General features: G+C 35.0%; 1 protein-coding gene across 4 annotated transcripts in view; it reads left to right on the forward strand.

Annotated features, from left to right (window-relative positions):
- Positions 1 to 7,868, forward strand: part of Mindy3 (MINDY lysine 48 deubiquitinase 3) — a 78,456-nt gene extending 70,588 nt beyond the window's left edge. For 3 of the 4 annotated variants that reach the window (XM_046423024.2, XM_046423026.2, XM_046423025.2), the window contains 3 exons: positions 2,503 to 2,590; positions 4,045 to 4,116; positions 6,966 to 7,868. In XM_046423024.2, the coding sequence (XP_046278980.1) occupies positions 2,503 to 2,590; positions 4,045 to 4,116; positions 6,966 to 7,115 (310 nt within the window). In that variant the 3' untranslated portion in view covers positions 7,116 to 7,868. Of the gene's footprint in view, positions 1 to 2,502; positions 2,591 to 4,044; positions 4,117 to 5,203; positions 5,331 to 6,965 lie in introns of all 4 variants that reach the window. The other variant, XR_006846868.2, reaches the window with a different exon arrangement.
- The last annotated feature ends 13,054 nt before the right edge of the window (positions 7,869 to 20,922 follow it).

Below are 20,922 nucleotides of genomic sequence, written 5' to 3' on the forward strand. Positions count from 1 at the left end.
AGGGAGTGTCATTTTGTAAACTCAAAAAGATTCCATTATATTTTAAACATTATATTTATCTTTTTTAAAAAATTTAAGCCTGCATTATAAAAACTAGCAATTTATATAAAATAAAGATTTAGAAAGAAATCAAACTAATCCATTATGATAGTAGAGACTTAACATATTTAAAATGAGCTTCCTTTCCCACCATGTACTGCTGCTTTTTCTGAAGTGCTGAAAATGTCTTTAAGTTTTAAGTACAGGTATTCCATTTAAAGATTTTATTTCTTTTGTGGTTTCTGTGAAATAATAAAAGAACCAGCAGGCCTCTAATTTTCAATCTTAAATAAAGATGACTAAATACATTGCACTTTTCTAAATGATTAACTGATCTTAACCCTTTGTGAATGACTTCAGTATATTTTAGGGTACAGAATTTTAGTATTACCTTTGTCTTATCTTGTTATTCCTCTAAAATTAACAATCTATAAAACATAACTTTCTTTATAGATGTAAGATCTTTAACAAGAAATATTTTCTCATTGGTAATAAAGTGGTTATGTGTATTAGATCTCTCCTAATTTTTCCCTTTTTTTCTGCACAATTTTTTCTTCACGTTTTTTCTGACAGTGAATAAACTTTCGCTTACAGAACAGTAAAAACAAAAGCAACATGAAACATTAGTATACATAGTTTTTAGAATTTGGTCCTATTTTTAAATAAGTTCAGGTCTGCTTTTTTGGAAATGTGGAATACTTATAAACTAATCACATCTGAATTAATGTTTCAGTCGTCTTAAAACTTTATTTTACCCATTCTCAATAATTAGACAAAATTATTTCAGCTTAGAAGAAATTCAGAGTTGAACTGGTCTGATAAATGATAAAAGAGTAATTACTGTTTTTCTTCCAGACTGATTTCCACAGAGACCATCTTGTTTGCCCTGCTCTAATTTACAAAAGAGAACTGAACTCAATTTTGGTTACTGATAGTTCTTAAGATGGGAAGATGAAGGAGAAAGGGTCTTTTTTGTTATTTTCAAATTCTTGCATGGATACATGCATATGTAATTGCCCTTTTTTCATCAGAATACATAGTATGCCTTGAATTATAGTTAGTATAGATGATTCAATCAGCTTGTTTTCTTAGAAGTAGCTGAAAGACTAGACTAAGTTCATTCTGTAGTTTGGCCTATTCACATAAAATATGATAGCCCATAATCTAGAATACATTAAAAAGTTAAATATTGTAAATATAAACAAATGTGCCCATTTGTTTCATGCCATAACCTGGCCTTGCTCAGTCCTGCTAAAATATCATGTCCTTTGTGTAGTGTCCTAGAAGAGATACATGGCTGTAGGATGCAAATAGCCCACTCACCATACCACACATAAGATACAGCCTGCCCTGGAGTTTACAGGAGACATGGCTACTGCAGTGCACATATGGCTTTCTTAAACCTTAAAGCAAAACTTACCCTTACAAGGATAGCTTAAACTCTCCTTAAGAAATAAACTCCTAGTCATTGACCCAGACAAAATACCCACACTCCCAGTCAGGAAGTCCTCAAACCCCCTGACTATATCTGGCCTATGTCATGGGCTGCATCTGCTGCCCATCTCTTGAGAGTTTGAGCCACAGAAGATGTCCAGATTCATTTTGACTTGAATTGAACCTAAGAGGAGAAGTGCCCAGTGAAACCCCAAACACAGTGTTTTACTTGTTATATAATGAGCTAAATTTAACTTGGAATTATAGTTTGAGATAGCTGAGAGAATAAAACTTTTCTGAAAAGACCATTTTTGTTTCTTAAAACCCTCCAGATTTCAGTCAATTTTAACATATCATCTTTCTAGTCATACATAACACTTTTTACTAACCTTGACTTCACCTAAATGGCAAAGGTTATATAGAGTTCTATTTTCTTTAGACTACTGCTAGACCAATAAAGTACTTACCACTTACTCTAATTCACTGTACTTCAGCTCTTTGGTGATTGTCTTTCCTCTTTAACCTTCAAGTAAGCATTTTAAGACTGTCTCACTTAGATCTTAAAAATAACCTTTTTAAAAAACATTTTTGATTATCTGATGTACCACTGCCTTTTGACATGTTTTTCTTCTTAGGCTGAACATAAACTTTTTTTTTTTTAAGTTAAATGCTTCATTTCGTTGTTAAATTCAGGCTTACCTGTGAAGCAAGAAAATTTGCCTTTGGGAGGTAACAAGACTGAGTTTTTAAGCCTTGGTTTTTAAACTACCTAATAAGGAACAAAAATATTCCAAAGTCATCATCATAATTTAAATTTTAAATAGTAACAGATTACTCTGGTTTAAAAATAACCAAGTTTTGGCAAATTAAATGTCATTCCTGTGTATTTGTCATTAAGATTCTAAAAAGAACAGCTTTTAGAATTTTTGGCAGTCAAATGTGTTATAGTACCAGTAATTTAATCATAAAAGAAAAAAAAATAAGACCTTCCCCCTTTGGTATTCACTGTTTTCCTTTTTTCTCCTATAGTATAAATCTCATGAAGAATAAATTAGATCCAGAAGGATTAGGAATCATATTGTTGGGTCCATTTCTTCAAGAATTTTTTCCTGATCAGGTAACATAGTTGAAGAAATACATTTATTGTTTTGTTCTGTTGGAGGGGCATCATCTGTCATGGTTTGGGTATTTTTTTCTACTTCTTTAAAATGTCCTAAGGTGTATATGAGAGACTAAGAATACTCTGTTATGTAAAGAACTTCTCCATGCAGAGAGGTCAGAGCCCTGTGTACCAATACATTAATGCAGAGCTTGGAAGTGCAGTTCTGGTGTGCCTGGGGTATACACACGTGCCAGTAGTGATGGCTGCTTAGAGCAGGGAAGGTGGCAAAGGATACTGCAGACACTAATATTTATACATAACCATATTGTTTTTTTCTACAAGGATAAAATTCAAAAGTATATGGAATAAAAAAAGATCCTCCATTCCCTCTCATCCCCATGTTCATTCTCATGTGTAACTATTGTTAATAGATTAGTATTTATCTTCTAAGAATTTTTTAAATATGGAGAAATGAGGGTAAAGTAGGAGCCACTACTAGTTAACCTAAATTCCAGGAGAATCTCAGTTGTATCAAAGAAAAGGTGGTGTTTTGTTTCAGTGGAGCTGTGCTTTTTCATACTGGGACATGTCTTCTGTAGGATGTTGATAGTAGCTCAGTTATTTAGAATATATGCCTGTTACAAAACCCTTGAGTTTTGTCTGGGTCACTGGCAAGCTAATTCTATATCCTATGTTGTCTTCTTATCTAAGAATTTTACTACTGAACTGAACTACTTAGATAGTTACATGGTGGTCATTTTATCAGACAACATGTTGTAAATTGAAATTCATTGTTTCAGTTGAAATTCCAATTTCTTTTCTACCTCTATCATAAAAAAAAAAATGTATTAGTACCAGTAATGTAATCATAAAAGAAAAAAATAAGACCTTTTCTACAGGTAGAAAAACTATAAAAATGAAAAAATGGTTGAAGGAAATTTGTAAGATATAATTATTAAATTTTAAGATAGTTGTTATTTTCATAGTGTTTTTTATGAATTAAAAGTTAAGCTTTCAAATGATATTTTTTGGAATGAAACCCATAACCCAGTATTGTAGACTAAGTTGGAAGCATATCAGTGCATTATATAATTGTTGTCTGTGCAAGAGTGATACCAATGTTCTTCCATGTTGATTGAAAGGAAAAACTTATTAAAAAGAGTAAAAGTAGGGAAATATTTTAGTTAAGTATTTTTGTGTTATAAAATATTACATGCACATAGCTAAGCATAAGTGAAGAAGAACTTATGGTGAAAATTTATACTTCCTTCTTCCCAGTCTCTTCCCCAGAAGCACCTGTTGCAGCTTTTTGGTTTTCTGGGAATTACTCCATTTAAGTTCTTTGCTTTGTCAAATGATTCCCCAATGAAAGGATCAGCATTTAAGAAACTTTGATTTTTATGTTCATTGCTAATTACAGATTGCTTGATAAAACGATATGAAGTTTTAATAGTACTTTATTTATATAGGGCTCCAGTGGTCCAGAATCTTTTACTGTCTACCACTACAATGGATTGAAGCAATCAAATTATAATGAAAAGGTAAGATAATTCACATAGCAATTTGTCTTCAACTGGGTTGATGAAATAAGTACATATGTATATAGCAATGTCAGATTACCATAAAGTGGTTACCTAAGGTTATTCCAGGAGTCTCTTTACTATCAGAACATATTTTAGAATTGGTCATATCGATTTGTTCAACATGATACGGTACATTGAAGATCTACATTGGAGCAATAGTTTCACTGTGACAAAATAACTGCATCTACATGCATAGTTTTACCCTTGGCTTTGTACATATTTCTAAATTGGCATTATGGTTAGTATAGTGAATGATGTTACAGATGCATTTAAATGCAGAAGGAGGTGACAATAGAATTTAAGAAAAATATTTTAAAGGGTTAAAATAACCACAATGTCTAGCATTTATTGAGCATTTATCAGGAATTATATGAAGTATTCTGTTTATACCCATTTTATAGAAGAGGGAATTGAAGCACAGGTAAGCAACCTTGTCGGAGGACAAACAGCCAGAAAGTGGCAGAGCTGGGATTGAAACTTAAGGAGTCTAGCCCAGAACATGCCCTCTTCCCCATTATGTTTTCTGTTTTCCTTTGTAACTCAAAGGCATGAAGGTGACTCATGTATTCTAAGCAAAAGTTTTGTCTCACCACTTCATTGTTTTGATGAAATACCACTTTGTGTACACATGTAATGTCTATTATGTTTGTATTTATTCAAGAAACAGTTGTGGTAAATAAAGCTAATATTAGAAAGAATAATCCCTAACATGCCTTTTTAATTTGATCTATGCATGCTGGTTTTATAACTATTTAAATTGGAAATGGCAACAGAAAATAGATTATAATGTGAATACATAATTTTGGTTAAATCTAAAATACTAAAATTTACTTTTATTTTCATAATATAAAAGTAAAGTTCCATTAGGTCCAAAATATAAATTGTCAATAAGAAAACTTGGATGTCATTTCTTAATGTGTGTTAATGAGTGCTTCATCTGGACTTTGAAGTTTTGCATAGCTTTGAAATAGAGGTGCTTTATAGTCACTAGTTATTCACCTACACAGTTCCTGCAAGGTAGTCAAATATTATCCATATTTTACAGATAAGACAGGGAGATTAAGTGACTCACCCAGGGTCACACAGCAAGTCATTGACAGAGCAGGGATTGGAACTGAGTTCCTGATTCCCAATCCTGTCCTTGGTCTGCTTGGCCACGCTACCTGTGTATAGTAAGTTTTCAAATTATGCTTGTGCGAAGTATCTGGCATACTAACAAAGATCAGAAATCAAAACAGAGGGGATATTAACATGACAGTAGTATATAGCAACTATAAAGCAAAGCATGAATGTCATTAAGTTACAGAACTATAATATTATGCAGTTACTTGGGAGCTAGTGAGGTGCTATTAAAAACACCTGGAGGAAACAGGGAAGGGGACTACTATGCCTGATCCTCCAAGCAACAAAAACTAGTTGAGGTCTCCAGAAGTGGGCCACAGTACTGTGTCCAGGCCCTTCTTCTCCGTGTTATGAGCAAGTGAAGTTCTTTGTGAAAGTAAGTCTTACTTGTCAAGTATTATAACTTGAGAGTTATATTCCTTGCAGAGAACTCCTCAGGAAAAGACTCTTTTGCTTTGGGGAATTGAAAAGTGAGAGTTGTAGTTTTAATAGTAAGTTTATTTCATCAACACTAGAAACAAACTTACATATTAACCAAAATAAAGTATTTAAAAAAATTTCTCATACTAGAAAATGTCTCTTTAGAACTTTCTAAAAAAAATTAGATATATGAAACCAAATTTATCTGGCCTAGCAATACTTTAGATGTAGAAATAATGTGTCTTTTAGGGAACTATCATTTAAGGCTGATATTTGACTCCTTAGTCAAATAAGTTGTGGCTTTTATATTGAAAGAACATTATTATAATCGTGTGTATCCACCAATGAATATGTAAGAGTCATTGTATATACTTTAGAAGAAGGCAATTTATATATTCTTATTAAATTATATAGTTAGAATTTCTGTTGGTACAGAAAATAAATTAATGACCATTGCTTTCATGTACACAGAGAACCCTTTGTAAAGAGTTAGGGTTTTCACTGGTGCAATATGTCATAAAACATTTTATGTATTTTATTTGAAATGGAAGAAATAAGAATACAGATTTTCTAGTATTTAGTGACCATTTTTATATGCAGTGACAATGATCACATAAAACATAAGTGCTGGCTAGTTTGATCTATCAGCCTCTTCCTACTATTTGATTGTACTACATGAAAAATCATGGAGAAAAAAAATTTAAAAAGATGTCAGAACAAAGTACATTCATAAGCTGAATTTTGGCAATACTTAATAACAAATTTAATTTCCAAACATGCAAATTGTCTTCAGCTCTGGAAATTCAATCTTTAAATTGAAAGGAGCAAATGGAATCCTCCTTAGAATGGATAGCTATATTTCTGTTATGGCTTTCCATTTCATGAGATTGGCATGAGTGTCTGAGTGCCTCAATATTACAATAATAGAAGTGATGTAAATGAGTATAATAATTGAAATTTTCTTTAAATAATTATTTGAAGGATGATTTTCTTATTAAAAACAGTCTATATGTGTCTTGTGATTCACATATACTTTTATTCTAAACATCATCAGGTCAGCTAGCAATTAAAATCTATATCACTATCTCTTTGCAAATTTATTTTCACATTAATTAAGCAAATATTCTTACTCATAATTTCTATCAAAATAGATGAGAAGTTCCACATAAAACCCTATATAATAACTTGCTAGCCTATAAAAACGTTCTCACAGAAGAATTTACTAAGAATATTGATTGAGCTTGGTGGTTTTCTTTTTTCAATAGGTAATGTATGTAGAAGGAACTGCAGTCATTATGGGTTTTGAAGATCCCATGCTACAAACAGATGACACGCCTATTAAACGCTGTCTCCAGACCAAATGGCCATACATTGAGTTACTCTGGACCACAGATCGCTCTCCTTCACTAAACTGATTTGCCTAAGTATTTGTAAGGAAGATTGTAATAACAGATGTTGAGAGAGGGATTTATGACTGGCAGTTGGCTAAACACTGGTATCATTGATTAACTGTAAATAACAATTAAAAACACATTTTTGTGTTTAAGATGTTTTATTATTTGTTTTAAAGGTTTACCTTAAAGCTTATCCTATTTTAACCCTTTGTGTTGAAATTTACTAGCAAAATTAAGCTTTAATCAAAGTTCATCACTTTTGCAATCAGATAAGTATCAAAATCACTATGTATAAACTTTTGGGTTTATTTCATTCAGGCACATTTTATTGTTTGATTGATTCTGGCTTATAATAAATATATCAGCTTTCACACTGAAATGCAGAAGTTAATTTTTTCTTTTCAAAAATCTTTTCCATGAGAAATTCTGATAAATAACAATTTATCAGTCCAGATCCTTTGATAATTGGCTTAACTCTGGCATGTTTAAAAATGTAGAAACTATCTGAAAACTTCCCACTTATTCACAGGTGTCTAGGGGATGTATTTTTTAAACTGATAGAAAAGAGAATGTTTGATAGTCTTAACACTGTTAACTTTCACTGTGTTCCCAAATGCTTTTCCAAATTTGTTCCAACAGCCCTGTAAGCCAGCTTTCTTGTATATTTATAAATGTGATAAATGCATGAGAACATCTGTTACTACATTAGTATATTCCATTATTTATTATGATCCTAGTTGATAGCCTAAATAAAAACTTTTTTCTTTAACTCTATCCTTGCATTCTTACATTAGTGACAAATAAACAAATACTTTTAAATGTTACTGTCTAGACAACCTGAAAAACACAGCATCCAAAACTTTTCTAATGATCCAAACTTTACCTAAGAGCTCCGCTAACTCACACAGCTAGAAGCACAGAGCCTGGGTGGCAGCCATCTAAACCAGTGAGCAAAGATGCAGAAGCCTCATCCTGTTTACTTGAGACAGACTTGCTTTATTCTAATAGTTTGCTCCACAGAAGTTTGAAACCTGAACAGCCAGAGCTGGTTCTGCCTTCACTTGTGAAGCAGTCAACCATTTAGTATTTTCTTATATATTTTGGAGCTGAACTTTACCTTCAACAGCATACTTCCTGTGTGAATCTGTTTGGGGTTTTATTTTGTTTTTGTACAAATAGTTACAATATAGTAAGTAAATTTTAGCACAAAAAAAAAAAGCGGCATGAGATTTCTATGTATAAGTTGGTGACATTTTGTTTCAGAATTATGACACAATACTAGCTACTAGAATTCCAGCTAAAAATATTTTTAAAGTATTTTTGGCTGAATCTTGGCTGCCTCAGATGTAATATATGCACATGCGCGCGCACTTCACACACACACACATTGTTTGAATTAATTTCTGTAACTCCAGCTTTAAATTCCGTAAGGATTATGAAAACATAGATTCTCTCATAATCATCTACCCTACAAAGTAGTAGGATGCTCTCACTGTGCTATGCAACAAATCATTCCAAAACTTCATGGCATAAGACAATCTTTGTATTAGTTTCACGGATTTTGTCATTTAGAAGTTCAAATGGCACAGTGGGGGGATGGCTTGCCTGCTTCTCTGTCTGGAAGCTCAGCTGAAACACTCAGTGGCCAGGGGCTAGAATCATGTGGCAATGTCTTTACACATATGACAGGCATGACTGGGACCTTTGCTTGATATTATTGATAGATGTAGACACACTGTCAAACAACTACAGGTATTTTTTTTTTTTAACACATGAGGGCCACTTACCAAAATAGATTAAGCAAGTCTAGAAAATGCTGTGTAGAAATTAAGTAACACACTTCCGAACAGTCCAGAGGCCAAAGAAAAATTGCAATGGGAATTACAATATCCCTTTCCCTGAATGATAATGAAAATGACCTAATAAAATTAGTTAAAGCAATGCATACGCAAAAAAAATAGTTTTAAAATGAATATATTAGAAAAGTAGAAAGTTTGCAAATTGGAAATCTAAGCTTGTATCTCAACAATATACACGAAGAAAATAAAAGGGTATAAATAAGGTAAAAGAAGTATCCACAAGTAGAAGAATGAATTTGGAGCTGGGGTAGCTCAGTGGTAGAGTGCTCACCTAGCACATATGAGGCCCTGAGTTCTATCCTCAGCATTACATAAAAATAAATAAAAGTAAAGATATTGTGTCCATCTACAACTTAAAAAAAAATGTTTTTAAATAATTTGGACCCCTACCTCACCTTATGCAAAAAATAGTTTCCAATGATTACATATTGAATTTTAAGAACTAAGACTCTAAAATGAATAGAAAATAGGAGTGAATCTTTGACACATGTCGAAACGTAGGTGAACCTCAAAACGTGCTAAGTAAAAGGAGTCAGTCATAAAGGGCTACATTTATGATTCCATTTTTGTGAAATCTCCAGATTAGGCAAGACCGAGACTTAAATGCATTAGCAGGAGCTGGGATGGGGATGGAGTGGGATAACAGGATTGGGGAATGACTGCTAGTGTGTACAGAGTTTATTTGGGAGTAATGAAATAACCTAATATTAAACCATGGTGATGGTTGTAAACCAACTGAACTGTGAGGCTAAAAGAAAAACCAGTGAAATAGAAAGCAGATCTATAGGGGGAAAGCGCTCAGCAAATCCAATAGTTCCCTGAAAAAATAAAAGTGTTAAACCTGAGAAGACAGATCAAGATAAAAAACAAAACAATTTGGAAAAGGGGGAACATAAATTCTCTGGATATTAATAAATTATGGAAGGAAATTATGAGCTGTATTATGCCAAACTTAGATCAAATGGACTATTTATTTTTAAAACAACATAGCAGAATTGACACATGAAGAAAATCCCATATTCATTAAATTTAGTAAGAATCTTCCGGCAAAATTCTTGGCCTAGATGGCTTCACTGGCAAATGCTTCCCAACACTTAAGGAAAAAGTATCAATTTTTTTAAAAAAAATTCTCCCAAGAAATAGAAAAAAATACAACACCATTCAATTTATGACTCCAGAATGACCTTGATTCAATACTAAAACCCAATGAATAAGAAGGAAATAATATAGATAAATATTTCCCAGGATCATGGGGGAAAAAATCCTGTACATATTTGAAACACATGAATAAATTAAAATGTGTGGTTTTCACATTAACAGAATAAAGGAGAAAAATTATTTCAATAGAGCATAGAAAGCATTTGATTAAAAACTAAAATAATAAGCTCAGAGGGGAATTTCTTATATAAAGAACATTTACAAAAAAATTATTCTTAATGGTGAAATAGTAAACACTTTCTCCCTAAGTTCAAGAGACACTATGATCTTTCACCTCTTCTATATAGTATTGTCCCATACAGGTCCTAGCCATTGTAATAAAGCAATAAAATAAGTAAAAAGCAATTAAAAAGTTAAAATGTGGTTCATAGATAATACACAAAATACTCTGTAGAAACATTTAGAATTCTTAAGTTAACTTAGCCAGTTGCTGGATACAAGACAAAAGCGCATTTTTATAGACATAACATAGGCAATTAGAAAATTTTGCTTGGAAAATCATTTCCAATAGCATCAAAAAATACCACATACCTAAGAAGAAATCCAGTCAAAGAGATGCATATTTCTATGCTGAAAACTAGAAAACATTGCTAAGAGATGAAGCAATAAAGAAATGGAGAGACAGACCATGCTCATAAATTCAAAGACAATTAGCCAAATCTTCCCAGATTAAGATTAAATTCAGTGAAATTCTAATCAAAATCTCTCACAAGTTTTTTTTTTAATTTATAGAATTTTATAAACTGATTACTTTATATGGCAAACAAGGGAGATTGAAAGTAGCCAACATAATCTGAAAGTAGAAAAACTAATTTAGAGGATTTAATTATCAAATTTCAAAATGCTTTATAAAACTACAATAATTAGATGTGGTAGTGAAACAAATCACTGGAACAAAATTCAGGTTAAGTATTCCTTATATGAAATTCTTAGAATAAGAAGTGTTTCAGATTTGGGATTTTTTCAGATATTTTAATATTTCTATATACATAATGATATATCTTGGGAATGGAACCCTAGCCTAAATAAAATTCATTGCATTTCATATATACCTTATAGCTAAAGGTAATTTTAAATAATATTTTTAATAATTTTGTGGTGTGGAATTTGGTGCTCAAAAAGTTTAAGACTTTTGAGCATTTTGGATCTCTTTCAAAACAGACTCAATACAGCTGGATTCTCTTTAAAAAAATGGTTCTACAGCTAAGTAGAAAATGTTCTAGTTAATAAGTAGTGTTTATTGGTTAGTGTTTATTTGAAAATTATACTTAATCCCTACCTCAGTTCATACACAAAAATTAATTTGAAATGGAAAATGGACCTACAGTGAGTTTATAAAACTAAACTTCTAGGGATGAACACAGGGTAATATTTTTATGATTTTGCAGGAGTCAAAGATATCTTTAAAAGAAAACATATAAGATTCATTTAGATTGATAAATTGGACCTTGTTTGGGGGCTTCTGTTCATCGGGCATTAAGAAAGGCAAAGGTAATACAAACATCAGAAAAAGATACCTGCATTACATACATATGACACAAAGGACTGTATCCAGGACTTACAAAGAACTGCTATCAATCAAAAAGAGAAAGATAGCCATATTTCAAAGTGGGCCAGAGCCTGAATTTGCCCTCTGAACTCGCATGAACAGTCGTGCCAAACATCAAGAACAGTCAATGTCACCCACACCTTCAAAGATCCAGAGACTTGGCACACAGCACAATAAAGACAAGGACTAGTCTCCCCACCACCTACCCCCAGACTAACTGCCCCAGTATGTATTGAGCAATGTACCAATGTACCAATGTATCAATGTACCAAGTCCCTTTTATATATAATCTGGGTTGAAAATAATATTCATCTTCATTCACAGGAAGTTTTTGAACACTGTTATATGCATTAAGCAAGCTATTCAGCATAAAGCATCCTAGCACATATACGATGATCAGCAAATGTTTATTCTCTCTGCTGTCCTCTTCCTGGCTCTTAAGTATACCCTAGACTGAATCTACTTAAGATAATATTTTATAATTATAATTTATAGTAAGTACCTATTTAATTAAGAAAAATACACAAATGGCCCACTGCCATATAATATAGAATTTACCATATCAGGTTATGTGTCTTACAACAATTTTCTAAGCATAAGAGTTTCTTCCATGAAGGTATTTTGATGTAAGACTGACAGTGAAAATATTTTTTTCACTGTGTTCTGAATCAGAGTTAATACTAAACATCTCGACTGGAGAACACTAACTCATTCTATCAACACAGTGGTTACATTATGCAATAATATTTTCTTCCCTGTCAATTGCCCTTCTTTCCTTGTTCACACTAACTGATGTTGCATATTAAATCAATTCACTAATTCTAAACAAGTATTCTAAGTGAAAAAGCAAATGTGAGCAATTTCCTGCTGTCTTGGGGAATTAAATTAAAACATTTTGTCTATAAATACATATATAATCTTGTTAAAATTTTAATGGGGGAAATATGTCAAGTCAAAAATCATGCTAATCTGAGAAAATAAAAATTATCTTTCTTTTTATTTACTACATTTCCTATATTGTCTTATTTACTTACTGTCACATTTTACTCATTTTTACAGTTCCAAGAAAGTCAAATACATTATTTCCTCACCTGGCAGAGTCCCCAAATTCTGACTGGATTACACAGCATTTCTTAGTCAGGATTAGGACCCAGAAGCTAGCATGTAGACATCTCTGATTCTAAACATCACCAGTTACATGACCTTGAACAACTTGCTTGGTTTCTATTCTGTTCTCTATTTCTATTCTGCAAAATGAGTAACTGAGCTGTCTAAATATTATGTATGAATTATCTTACTCAAGGTAAATATTCAAAAAATTGTGGGGATTATAATCATCATTATCAATTTACTCACCAACAAATGACTCAATATTCTGGACAATCAAAAAATTCTACTAACTCAACTATGATAGATGGGAGAAAAAAATACCACCTCACCAAAGGAGATGGTACACAAATATATTGTGTACCAGACAAATAGTAATAACTATTTAAAAGACTCAAGCCCCCAAATAATCCACCCTTTTAGGGAACAGGATCAATTGAGCAAGCTTTCAACAGGGATTTGTGTCCTTCCTGATGGTATTAATAAGCACTACTATAACCTTTGTAAGCTTTTCAGTGAGCAACCAGACCTTACTTCTGCCTGCAGAAATTATGGAACAAAATTGGGACCCGGCAGTGGTGTGTTGAATTGTTACTGAACATAATACTCATTTGTCATCTACTATAATTTTCAACCACTAAGGGAAATTTCATGAGTTAATTTTTCTCTTAAGCTGAGGGGTTTTAAGAATCGTCCTCTATTGTCTCAGTAAATTTAATATGTACTCTAATGCCTGACTAGGTAGATGAATATGGGGTATCAGACTAAGCTTCCACTGACCAGAACCCCTGTGCACCAAGAAATGTTGATACTGAGTGGCCCAAAGAAATCCTCACTGGTGCAATTTGGACCAAATTAAGATCCATTGTCTTGCACAATGGGGACTTCAACACAAGTAGCACCTACTTGTCCCTGACCCTAGGGCGAGGCTAGACTGACAGGAAGTGAGTCCATGGTCTTCAGGGACTGGAGCCAATAAGATTATCACCCTTGGGCTGGAGTTGTGGCTCAGCGGTAGAGCTCTTGCCAGGCATGAGCAAGGTGCTGGGTTCGATCCTCAGCTCCACATAAAAATAAATAAAAGAAAGGTATTGTGTCCAGCTACAACTAAAAATATATTAAAAAGAAAAACGGCTATCACCCTTCCTTCTGCCATCAGATCCTTGTTCCCTAGGTCTAAAATATTCTAGTTGGCTGATCTAGTTCAGCACTGCTGCTATGGTTCAGCAACCATTGTCTCCCACTTCCTGTCCCTCTTGCCTTGTAGAAGAAAATGAAGGTATAGAGGAGGGCAGAGTCCTGTGGTGGTCATCTTTGTACAAGTGAAATATTCATGCTGAGAGACCACACCTTCCTCATCCTGGGCTTGGAAGTAGGTAGAGGGTCTCCCCTTCCACCAGGTAAGAAAAAGACTAAAAGAAACACTTTTTGAGGTGGTAGCTGTTGCCAGTATGAGAGACCTCCTCAGGCAGCAGGGACAATGACATATAGATATGGCCTGCTGCACGAGAAGAGAACTGGAGCAGGTGGCAAGCAGCAGCAGCAGCCTAGGGTTGTCCCTGGGGAAGTAGCCATATCTGAGTTATCTGCAGGTGGCCCAGTGAGGATGGCCACCCAACAGGAGTTCATGTATGAGGGGATGGTGCAAAAAAGAGAGGACCTTGACACATTGCAAAGAGCTCACTTGGTTGGGTACCCACTTGAGAGAGCGGCATTTAGGAGCCCACTGAACAGAGAACATCAATGGTAGTCTCATGTCATCCAGGAAAGGAGTAACAACCAGCCCAGACAAGACTGCAGAAAGAAGGGCGCATTGCTGTCCCTCTCCTCCCTCCTTGCCCCAGCACTTGGGAGGATCTGAGGCAGGGCATGGGAGGAGGTATCTCAGACACATTCCAAGCACTTCCAACACCACCAATCCAAGTGAGGTCCCTACACAAGCTCAGGAAGAGCGAGGAATGCAGGCAGGTAACTCTGACATTGAGTCCGAAACCAAGGCTTCAGACTAAATTGCTTCTAATAACTACAATTGTGCTGAAAGTTTACGAACCTTAAAGTCATACTTAATCCCTCTCCCTTCCTTCATCCCACAATCAAATCATCCCCAAAGCCTGTCAGTTCTCCCTTCAAAATATATACACAACCCAACCCCCTGTCACCACGATGCTACTTCCATTTCTGTACAACCCAGCATTATCACGTTCCTGGATTATTGCAAAATGTCTCTCCACCTGTATCCTGGCTTTTAGCCTTCCCCAACTTTGGTCTGTTTAGAAAAGCAGGTAGAATGATCCTATTAAAATTCAAGTCAAATGGAGGTACTCTTGTGTCCAAACTACTCCCAAGGTTCTGCACTTACCAAATCCTGTTCATCTCTGATCTTACTTTTGGTAATTTACCCATAAAAGCACTAGGTTTCCTAGATGCAACTGACCTCTTTGTTGTTGTTCTTCTGATCTTCAGGCATGTTCCTGCCTCAGGGCCTTTGCACTTGCTTTCCCTCTTCTTGAAATTCTACCCAACATATCAAGACTCACCCTCTGCTGATTGAGATGTGTGTTGAAAGCCTGATCCTCAGTGTGGTGATGTTGCGAGGTACTGGGCCCTTGTACAAGGTAATTAAGACATTGGAGCATCATCCTCAGAAGAAATTAAAGTAGTGCTCCCAAGACCTTAGTTAGTTCTCATGGGAGCTGTTATAAAGAGCAAGGCTGGCCCCTCCCCACTCTCTGGCATACTGTCTTGACACTGTGATGTCATCCACCATGAGATCCTCATCAGAGCCAACCCAATGCCAGGGTCAGTAACATGCTCTTGAATCTCCAGAACTATGAGCTAGATGAACCTCTTTAATTTACACATTTTCCAGCCTCAAGTATCTTATTATAGCAATGAAAAATGGAAGAATACACCCCATTCTTTTAAATCCTTCTCAAATGTCATCTTCCAAGTAAGACCACCTTGACATTTAAATCTTAATTTCTGCTCCACATCCCCAGTATTCCCTCTCTCCATTTTCTTTATTTTTCGATTCAGCTCTTATCAACATCTAATGATGCTGTGATAGAGCATATTAATATTTCCAATTACGTGCTTTCTACTCATTAAGGATTAGTTCATATGGCTTACTTTGGTCAATAAAGTATAAGAGAATGTGATGTGGGCTATTTCTGGGCAGAAGTTGCAAAAACCATAACATGATTCTCCTACCCTCTTCCATGAGACCAGCATGACCTGGAAAGGATTTGTTCCTTGATTCTGAAGAAGATACAGAGGACAGCAGACAACCTACAAAGGCCATGCTACCATCTTCGCCATTTCTTTCTTGGGTTGCTATCATTATATAATCCATTCTAAGCTAATTGATGCATTTATTTATTTTGTTTATTATCTATATTTTTTTCCTATGACATAGGCCCAATTAAAACAAGATTTTCCATTTGTGTTTTTCACTTGTTCACTTCTGTATCACCCATGTTTAACACAGTGGGAACTTAGTATTTGTTGAATGAATCCCTCCAGCCAAGAACTTGTCAAAGAACAATAATGGGAAACTGTAATGAGTGTGATTTAAATCAGTGACTGAGAAAAAAACACATAACATCACATTTATACCACCACAGGTTTGTGATCACACAACTGTAAATTTTGCTATTATGCTTATCATCACTATTTGTATTATAAAGAATATCTGTAATTGTAATTGTGCCATAAACATGGAAGCTGTTGGTCACTGGGGATGGCAGAAAGTTCCAAATACCCTTGATATGCAGCTGATGCTGGATCTCTGTTGCTGGCTGGGAGTTCAGCTGAAGTTCCATTCCATCCTCAGCTCTGTGCTACGAGAACTTTCCCATAAGTGTGTGGACTCCCTCCACCCCTGCCCCAGCCCAAGAGCTAGATTCTAGAAAGGGCTGTTCCAAGAGAACATGGCCCAGAGTATAATAGCCAAGTAGTTTCCATTTGGATCATGTTTGCTGGGTTCCTCTGGCCAGGCCAGACACCTTGCCAAGCTCAGGATCAACAAGAGAGGTGGCTACACCAGGACACTAGCACCAGGAAGTCAGGTTGTTAGAGGTGGGCGAAGTCGCAGTCCACTACAGACACCTCAGGAAGCACCTGCAGCAAATACGAATCCAGCATCCAAAATCTCAGACTCATCACTTATCTAAGGGGGAATTCATCTGAGAGGTCATTTCACACCAACCAACTTCACAAAAGTCCCATGTATAAATGAAAATGCAAATCTTTTAATTTTCTTGGGAAATACACCTATATCAAAACTCAATGTTTTATAGATAGATAGATAGATAGATATTCTAAAGTACATGTGTGAATACACGAATTGGTGTGAGCATAATTTTATACAATCAGAAATATAAAAAATTGTGCTGTATATGTGCGATAAGTATTGAAATGCAAAAAAACACAAATATTTGTCATATGTAGGTTCAATTAACACAAGATTTTTCACTTGTATTGTTTACTGCTATATCACCAGTGTTTAACACACAGTGAGAAGTCAATGTGTGTGTGTGTGTGTGTGTGTGTATTGTTGAGGTGGGGAGGGTCAATAGGAGACCAAATTGCAAGTCACTTGTTCAGCAAAGAATCAGGAAAAAAAAAAAAGAAAAAGAAAACTCTGCATCCTCAAAAGGACATTTACAGCAAACTAATGACAGCTCATAGATTATCCTTCTCCGAGTCACAGAGGGTTTCCACCTCAATCACAGGAACTGTCCATTATAGTCCATATCATGAGACCTCCCCCCACCCCCACCTCGGTACAAATCTAGACAGAGCATCCAGCTCCACCCTCTAAGTCTTCTTTAAAGACTTACTATAGACTTGTGCAATCATTAATTCAGAATTAAATGCTACTGAGGTACCAAAGACTTATCTTCTGCTAGTTTAAACTTAAATTAGTAGATTCTGGATGAAATTCAAGGATTCTGGTTTAAATCTATACAGAATACCTCATAGTTGATTAGGGACCCTTATAGATAATCCAGCTCACTTCTGGAGGCTTCTTCCCAGCATCAGTTGTAGAGAGCAATATTTTTGCACATAAAAAGAGTGTACCCTTTATGAGCATGACCTTGTCAAACAAATGTTTAGAAACATCCGTCTGGTATCACTCTTCACAATGCACGACCAAGATGGAAAAATAAATCAATGATGAGGGCCCTGGAAGGAAGAAGGAATCCAAAGCAGCATGAGGGCTTGTTTGAGGGCCACATGTTGGATACGATATACAAAGAGAAGAAATAAAGATGATTCAAATAATTTTATTAAGGGGGTGGGTGAGAAAATGGAATGCAAGAAAGACAATTATTTGGAATAAAATGGAAGGAACAGAATGGTGAGTTATTTGGGGGATGTATCAAGTTTTAAAATATTTATTCCTCTGACAGGTTATGTTTTAGGCTCTTACTTCCCTGGGGGATCTTACGTTTGACTGGAGAGAAGCAGACAGCAATCGTGGTAGCAAATAAGATAATTTCCAATGATAATAAATAAATGCTATGAAGAGAATAAAAATAAGAAATGGGATATAGAATGAAGGGAAATTACAGGGGTGGATGGCATAACTTTGTTCCCTGGGGACCTCAGGGAAAGCCTGAGACCTTAACATGAGAATGAGCCACATCAGTGAGTATCCTGAGGGCAGGCTCCCCAATAGGTACAGAAAATGGAAAGAACTGAGGCAAGAACCAGGTTTGCATGTTTGAAACCTGGAAATGACGTGGGACAGAGGTTAGTTTGGAGAAGACAGGCTGAGGCCAGGTGATACAGGAACTTTAGCCTGTGGTGGGAAGTTTGGATTTTATTCTAATAGTGATGGGACACCATTGAAAAACATCAAACAAGAAAGTGTAAGGAGATTTCTGGTGGAATTTTTTTTGGATCTTCTAGATATACAATCATATCTATAATAATAATTTGAATTCTTATTTTCCTATCTGTATTCCTTTAATTTCCTTCATCTGTCCAATTGCTCTGGCCAGTGTTTCAAGAACTATGTTAAATAGAAGTGGTGAAAGAGGGCATCCCTGTCTTGCTCCAGTTTTTAGAGGGAATGCCTTCAATTTTTCTCCATTTAGAATGATGTTGGCCTGGGGCTTAGCATAGATAGCTTTTAAAATGTTGAGATATGTTCCTGTTATCCCTAGTTTTTCCAGTGTTTTGAACATGAAGGGGTGCTGTATTTTGTCAATGCTTTCTCTGCATCTATTGAGATGATCATATGATTTTTATTTTTGAGTCTATTGATGTGATGAATTAAATTATTGATTTCCATATATTAAACCAACTTTGCATCCCAGGGGTAAACCCCACTTGATTGTGGTGCACTATCTTTTTGATGTTTTTGTATTCAATTTTTCAGAATTTTACTGAGAATTTTTGCATCTATGTTCATTAGAGATATTGGTCTGAAGTTTTCTTTCTTTGATGATGTGTCTTTGTTTGGTTTTGGAATCAGGGTGATATTGGCCTCATAGAATGTATTTGGAAGTGTTTCCTCTTTTTCTATTTCATGAAATAGTTTAAGGAGTGTTGGTGTTAGTTCTTCTTTAAATGTCTTGTAGAACTCAGCTGTGTACCCATTCAGAACTCATAAATGAATTCAGCAAAGTAACAGGATATAAAATCAACACCCATAAATCAAAGGCATTTCTGTACATCAGTGACAAATCCTCAGAAAGAAAAACTAGGAAAACCACCACTTTTATAATAGCCCCAGGAAAAATAAAATACTTGGGAATCACCTTACCAAAAGAGGTGAAAGACCTCTACAATGAAAACAAAAGAATGTTAAAGAAAGAAACTAAAGAAGACCTTAGAAGATGGAAAGATCTCCCTTGCTCTTGGATAAGCAGAATTAATATTGTCAAAATGACCATACTTCCAAAAGCACTATACAGATTCAGTGCAATCCTAATCAAAATCCCAATTACATTCCTCATAGAAATAGGAAAAGCAATCATGAAATTCATCTGGGAAAATAAGAGACCCAGAATAGCTAAAGCAATCCTTAGCAAGAAGAGTGAAGCTGGTGGAATCACTATACCAGACTTTAAACTATATTACAGAGCAATAGTAATGAAAACAGCATGGTATTGGCACAAAAATAGACCGGTAGACCAATGGTACAGAATAGAGGACACAGAGACAAACCCACATAATCACAGTTATCTCATATTAGACAAAGACACAAAAAACATATATTGGAGAAAAGATAGCCTCTTCAAAAAATGGTGCTAGGAAAACTGGAAATCCACATGTAATAAAATGAAATTAAACCTCTATCTCTCACCATGCACAAAATGCAACTCAAAGTGGATCAAGGACCTAGGAATTAAACCAGAGACCTTGTGCCTACTGGAAGAGAAAGTAGGCCCAAATCTTCATCATGTTGGATCAGGCCCCAACTTCCTTAAGAAGACTCCTCTAGTGCAAGAACTAAGACCAAGAATCAATAAATGAGATGAATTCAAATTAAAAAGCTTCTTCTCAGTGAAAGAAACAATCAGAGAGGTAAATAGAGAGCCTACAGAATGGGAGCAAATGTTTACCACACACACATCAGATAGAGCACTGATCTCTAGGATATATAAAGCACTCAAAAACTTTAACACCAAAATAACAAATAATCCAATCAATAAATGGGCCAAGAAATTGAACTGACATTTCTCAGAAGGTGATATACAATCAATCAACAAATATATGAAAAATTTTTCAACATCTCTAGCAATTAGAGAAAAGCAAATCAAAACTAAGATTTCATCTCACTTCAGTCAGAATGGCAGCTATCAAGAATATAAACAACAATAAGTGTTGGCAAGGATGTGGGGGGAAAGGCACACTCACACATTGCTGAGGGGACTGCAAATTGGTGCAGCCAATCTGGAAATCAATATGGAGATTCCTTGGAAAACTTGAAATGGAACCAACATTTGACCCAGCTATCCCACTCCTTGGTCTATACCCAAAGGACTTAAAAACAGCATACTACAGGGACACAGCCACATCAATGTTTATAGTAGCACAATTCACAATAGCTGAATTGTGGAACCAACCTAGATGCCCTTCA

Source organism: Marmota monax, unplaced genomic scaffold (assembly GCF_021218885.2).
Source record: "Marmota monax isolate L192 unplaced genomic scaffold, Marmota_monax_Labrador192_F-V1.1 WCK01_AAM20220418_F8-fsc00098, whole genome shotgun sequence".
NCBI classification, from domain to species: domain Eukaryota; kingdom Metazoa; phylum Chordata; class Mammalia; order Rodentia; family Sciuridae; genus Marmota; species Marmota monax.